Source organism: Cryptotermes secundus, unplaced genomic scaffold, assembly GCF_002891405.2.
Source record: "Cryptotermes secundus unplaced genomic scaffold, Csec_1.0 scaffold699, whole genome shotgun sequence".
Lineage (NCBI taxonomy): Eukaryota > Metazoa > Arthropoda > Insecta > Blattodea > Kalotermitidae > Cryptotermes > Cryptotermes secundus.
In genome coordinates, this window is record NW_019738883.1 from 893,405 (window position 1) to 900,083 (window position 6,679).

The following is a 6,679-nucleotide window of genomic DNA, read 5'->3' on the forward strand; positions in this document are numbered from 1 at the left end:
ACAATAAATACCCTATCAATATCCATAATATTCAACAATGACACTAGTGTAATAATTTCTAGGAAGAATTCAGATCATTTCTCTATACCAGTGGTTCTCAACCTTTGTCAGACCGCGGCCCAGTAAATTCTTTCTATAAGACAAGGGCCTGGTATAATTAATGCCAGGGCCCTGTACCAGGCCGAAGCCTGGAGTTGACAAACACTGCTCTATACTATCAAACAGAGTTCTCCCTCATATGAGTAAATGGTTTGCTGCTAACAAGTTAGCACTGACTCTAAACAGAATATAATAAAATTTATAACAAACAATTTGCCACAATATTCATTAAACAATGGACATGATGATAAAGACATATAAGAATCTGTAAACACAAAATTCATTTGTCTACAAACTGATAACCATTTAAACTGGATAAACCATATATATCAGTTGGTTCCAAATTTAACTGCAGCACGTTACAAAGTTAGATCTCTGTTACACATCAGCAACATTAACACACTCAAATCAATTCACTTTGCTTACTTCTACTCACTCATTAAGTACAGAATAATTTTCTGGGGTAATTCATCTGGCAGCAAAAAGGTATTTACATTACAAAAGACTGTTAGACTCATAGTGAGTGCCAAACCTTGAAATTCTTGTGGAGGTCTACTTAAGAGAATAAAGGTCCCACCTCTTCCATGTGAATACATATTTTCATTAATGAACTTCATTATGAATAACTAAGAACATTTTCAGACTATTTCAGCTGTACACATTGTTAACACAAGAAATAAGCACCACCTTCAGAGACCAACTGCTAATCTCACGTTTTCTGAAAAACGAACATTATATTCGCATAAAACTTTTGAACATGCAGCCATCTAGTCTCAAAAGTCTCACAAATGAAAATTCATAATTTAACACAGCACTACAACAATAATTAAATACACACACATTCTACTCCGTTCGTGAATTCCTACTGTCCAAAAATGATTCACACTCTTAAAGATCTGTGTAAATAACATACACTGACAATATTCATTTATATGCATGGATGAATATTTTAATGTCTTACAGTAACCTCTGTGTATTTTATATGAAAGCTTCAGTTGCACTGTACATATGATTTTGTGTATTTATGACTTATTCCACATCCTACTGTCATTTTTGGCTAATTTTGGAACCAAGTGACAAGACGTTATGTGACGTGGTATATTTGCTCAAAGCAAGAATGGTGTAGTCACAACAAGAAGCCATGATTAGGCAGCAGCCCATAAACAACAGAGGAATGGTTTTTCTGCACAGTCCATACCACTGGCTGCCCATGCAACAATGGAATACATCATGCCATCACTAAGCAATAATTGCACTGCAACAGAGGAATGGTGTTTTCTATGCAGTCCATGCCAGGGCTATATGATGAGTGCAGCTGGGTATCAAAGAGTCACTCCTGTGTGGAGGCAGGGTCAAATACCTCCACTGTAGCCCTGCAAGTCATAGGAGGAGACAAAAAGGGAAGTCTCGAATCTGAGACAGTAAAACATGGTCATAAGTCCCATGGGACTAAGACCTGAGAATGACTGCACTGACAAGGGCCAGCAGCAATTGCAAATGACAGACACGTCCTCTTGTCAGAGAGTGGGCCCCACATCAACAAACCCGCAACTGTCTGACAGTAACAAAAATCCAGTCGTTAAGGCCTACATGAGTGCTTTATTCCAAGACACACTGGCTGACTGTCAGTTTCCACATAAGACTTGACTTGACATGAAGAGTCAGTCAGTCAGATAACTGCTGGGGTTCAGTTGTTGTGAGCTGTTGCTGTGAGAAGCTGGTAGCTCAGGTCAGTGGCAGTTCAGGAACCCAGAGGAGGGAGAATGCCCAATAACAATAACAAGATGCCAATAACAAGCAACAGCTAGTGAAGACTGTTAACAGTCTGAGAAGACCTAGCGTGTCCTATAGCGATGTGCGTAGAACAGTGACAGCATAATCCTGACTTGTAGTTGTGGGTGACAGAGTTCAATAAACCTGATTACCTGATCCAAACCCCATCTATAATAACTAAAATCATTACATTAATATGTGCATGTGTGTGTGCGTGCGTGTTAGCCACAGACAGTACGTCAGCTACCTGTTGACTTCAATAAAGTCTGTGATTCAGAATAAAAAGTACTGTAAAAGTTCTAGTTCAATTCGGTAAAACCGTGAAACTAGTTTGGCTAACTGAACTGTGTTTCAACAAATCAAAAAAGAAACTCTGTGGCTTTAGTCCGCAAGTGAACTATACCAACCAAGTGACCGCCACTTATCGGCGAAGTTAGTGACCGCCTCTGTGGTTTAGTGGTCAGAGTTCCTGCCTACAGATCCAGAGGTTTGGGTTCGATTCCCAGCACTACAAGATTTTCTGAGAAGTACTGGGTCTGGAACGGGGTCCACTCAATCTCGTGAGGATAATTGAGGAGATATTTCAAGGAAATAGCAGCTCCATTTTAGAAAACCGAAATTAATGACCATGGAGATTTGTTGCGCTGACCACGTGACACCCTTTAACCGCTAAAGTTGGTGAAGTTGGTTTAAACAAAATATATAGAAGAATATGCATTACATGGACAGATAAGTACTGTACCATTAAGAAAAACTCATTATCATTATTGGGTGCTGGGAGAAAAGTTGGTCTAGTGGTGAACACAGAGAAAAAAAAAAGTATATATTTACATCTCATAACCAGAATGTTGAAGTAGATTCTAAAGGGTTCTGACAATGGTGGAAAAGTCCAAAAATCCAGTAATTCAGAACGTTGAAGTAAATATCATAATATAAATACACAGCTAGTAAATCATCTGAAGATGTGGCAAAGCTCAAATACCTGGAAATGACAGCAACAAATCAAAATTACATTCATGAGGAAATTCAAAGATTAAATTCAAGGAATGTTTCCTATCATTGCCATTCAATTCAGAAAATTTTGCCTCCCTAACTCCCATGTAAAAATGTCACGACTAAAATATACAAGACTATAATTTGATCTGTTGTTTTGTATGCAAGCAAAACTAAGTCCTTCTCATTAAAAAACGAATATGGATTGAGTGCATCTGCTGGGTGCTGGGGAGATTAAGTGTATCTAAGAAAGAGGAGGAAGTAACACGTGGCTGAAGAAAACTGTATGGGGAATTTTACATTTGTACTTTTCTGTCAAATTATTAAAATGATCAACTCAAGAAGGGTGAGATAAGCATGCACGTAGTGTGCATGGGAAAGAAGAAAGATGCACCAATATTTTAATCAGAAAATCTTAAGGGATGATACCACATGAGAGACGTACATGGAAGAGAAATTTTAAAATGATTGTAAAGAAATGTGTTGAAGATTTAAGGTTTTCACAAAAGTGACTAGGAGGAATGCCGTCTTCTGAGATGTGGTGCCATGTAGAGCTTGTGTGAACTGACATTTTGGAGGAACGTATTGGAACAATCTTCAGGGCAGAAAAATCTGCAAGCAAGGAACCACTTTGAGCAGGCGGTTGCAGTCTGTGATACATTCTTCTAAAACATCAGTTCACACAAGATCTATGTGGCGCCACATCCCAGAAGATGGCATTCTTCTTAAAAAAATATGGTTTGGGAATGAAGATTGGATACGTCTGGCTAATTTTCTTTTGAAGGTTATTTGATGACACTTTTGGTATTGAGACTATACAGAAATGGATTTTACTCATGAAAGCTTCAAGATGTGGGTGCTCTTGTGAACATGATACTGAACCTACTGGTTCCACAGAAGCTGGGCAATTTATTAACTAGGTGAATAACTGTTAGCTTCCTGACAATAACTGTTCCAGAGATTTAGGTAAATTGCAAGACTAGAGAGAATGATGAGGAAAAAGGTGTAAACATCAGCACAATTATACTAGATAATTTCTTTACTAAAGTAATCACCGAAACAGCCACAGCACTTAACATTACGATAATGTCTCCAATACTTAGGCAAAAGCAAAATTCCCCAGGGACAGATCTCATCCACATTTTCCTCAAGCTGTTATGCTCCCCCTCAGTGTTTGTCAACATATTTCCTGCCACATGTTTAGTCATTCTGTTTACATAAATGCTGATAGTGAAAATATCAGAATTTCCAATAGCAACAAGTGCTTTTGACTTAGTAACAAGTCAGATTTGGGGTGGCATGCAACACAACAGTAAGCAGACAGGTGAAAACCTCATGTGCCATCAATCCATCTGTAGGGCTTCCAAATCTGATCTTAGTACAGTAACAGTGACTATATAATGGTTTTCTCAAAACTCCGTGACTACATTATCAGTATGTCATTAGTCAAAGGAATGACTGCAACATGAAACATCTATACTTACTCATTTACAAATCATTATCAGTGTTGTGAATAAAGACAACAGACTATGGAAAGTGCTTAGATGTACATGTAAGTGTAAAAGATCCATGATGGGTCTGTTCACATAGGCCTGCCCTCTGTTCTGACAGACCACAAAACTGTTTTGACGTCATTACAGGAACACACACCATCATCTTCACTTTTAGCCCCAGCGTACCTACCTAAGTGATTGTCCATCTGACACAGCATTTTTGGAACGTTTTCATCATTCTCTATCTTTTCACTAACAACTGGAGCCATGTTCCATATAACAATTCTCCCAGAGTCTTCCCCTGTGACAAATAATAATGCCCTGTAAGCCATTACATTTGCTATTCAAGTCAAATCGTGTATTTCATGTGATGTTTAAAGAATGAAGGAGATCCAATTTGTCATACATTTTATAATAAAACTATTATAACCTCACCCTGACCACCAGTTGCAAATCTTGAGCCATCAGGGTGAATATCAATGGAGAATATGGGTAGGTCTGAAAGTAAACAAACGGCATGTCCATATGTCAAAAAATAAAACATAGTACATTCTGCAAAGAAAAAGCAGCATGAAGCTCAAATAGGTTAGGGCATCCCTGCACAATTAGTTACTTAACATCCTTTAGTATTAGTAAATTACCATCGTGAGAAACCCAATTTGGTTTCAATAATTTCATGACTGTGAAAGCGTAAAAGTTTACTATTTCACAATTACAAAGAGCCTTTGAAGTTTGTAAGCAATGCTGGTCGTAACTGCACACAGAGCCGCCATCACTTCGCCATTTTCAGTACTATCCGTGAATCAATATGATCCATACCAATATTTCAATCCATTCAATTTCCTGTAAGCAGAAAACGGTTTATTAGATATACGTTCGAAATCACTGTCGTTCTTAGCCATCTTAGTATTTCCTACATTTGCAAAGCATGATATGTGCCTAAAACTTCGTGCGTGCATTCATTTTTTATATACAAGGGATGGCCAAAAATATGGAAACACCACGTGCAATGCATGCCTGAATTTACGTGTTTATTTTAGCGACGTTTGTAGGTGACCTAGGTGACGCTGCCGTATCTGCCCAATACCCGCCAATACCTCTACCTGTGTTGAGAATCGTGGACTCGGCGCGACGCGATAACGCATGCGTTGCTAAAGACGTTACCCCGGAAACGTTACAGTGACAGCTCAGGTACCGTTGCTTAGTAACGGCTAGTAAACGGTCGTTGCTATGTAAGGACTCCAACAACAACTCCAAGGCAATTATGGCAAACTATAGACCAATATCATTGCTAATAGGTTTTCTAAGATTTTTGAAAGAGTGGTGTACAATAGAATAAAGACACACATACATGCAAACAATTTAATGTCTTTTGCACAGTTTGGATTTGGAGAAAACAGTAACACAGGAATGGCAATATATACATTAACTAATCATATTTTAGAAACGTTGGAAAGACGCAGTCATTCATTGAGAATTGTTTGTGATTTGACAAAAACATTTGACTGTGTGTCATGATATTCTTTTGAGTAAATTAGCAACATACGGCATTGGTGGTAAAATAAAAATATGGTTGAAGTCCTATCTGGAAAATAGAAGACAAAAGTTGAACTCTATAATAATGAAAATGGAAAATGCTGTTCAGACTGGGGAACTGTCAAATATGGAGCGCCACAGGGCTCGATTTTGTGTCCTTTGTTGTTCCTTTTATATATTAATGACCTGCCGTCAGCATGAAGTACTGACAACAAGTCATTGTTGTATGCCGTGGATACAAGTATATTAGTATCAGGTATTAATATCGATGAAATTCAAGAAAGGTCTAAACTTACGTTAAATTCCTTAAGTCACTGGTATCAATACAATGGCTTATCCCTAACCTTGAGTAAAACTAAACTGTTAAAATTATAAACAACCAATCGTGACAATATGCCTGTACATTTAAAGTTTAACGATGTATTATTACAAGAGGAAATTCATATTAAATTTTTGGGCATTGAAATTGATAAGTTCTTGAATTGGAAAACACAGGTTGAATCATTGTTACCCAGTTTGGGAAAGGCATGTTATGCAATATGGATTATGAAAACATATAGTAATATTACAACACATAAAATGACATATCATGCATACTTACATTCAGTCATGAGATATGGAATAGTTTTTTGGGGCAATTCGTCAGAGGCCAAGAAGATTTTTCTCTTACAAAAGAAGACTATCAGAATAAAAATGGGGATGAAACATACAGAGACATGTAGGCCAGCATTTAAAAATTAAACATATTGTCGCGTATCGGGCTTATATCGCGACAAATAAGTTCA

The 6,679-nt window shown here is 37.6% G+C and overlaps 1 protein-coding gene across 4 annotated transcripts in view; it reads right to left on the reverse strand.

Moving 5' to 3' along the window:
• The window catches only part of LOC111871246 (protein HIRA), a 47,094-nt gene extending 41,656 nt beyond the window's left edge, over nucleotides 1-5,438 (reverse strand). For 2 of the 4 annotated variants that reach the window (XM_023864215.2, XM_023864212.2), the window contains exons 1-3: nucleotides 5,000-5,324; nucleotides 4,794-4,856; nucleotides 4,549-4,659 (exon numbers count right to left, since the gene is read on the reverse strand). In XM_023864215.2, coding sequence (XP_023719983.1) covers nucleotides 4,549-4,659; nucleotides 4,794-4,856; nucleotides 5,000-5,036 — 211 coding nt within the window. In that variant the 5' untranslated portion in view covers nucleotides 5,037-5,324. Of the gene's footprint in view, nucleotides 1-4,548; nucleotides 4,660-4,793; nucleotides 4,857-4,999; nucleotides 5,325-5,385 lie in introns of those variants that run through there. The other 2 variants (XM_023864213.2, XM_023864214.2) reach the window with 2 other exon arrangements.
• Nucleotides 5,439-6,679: the final 1,241 nt, after the last annotated feature.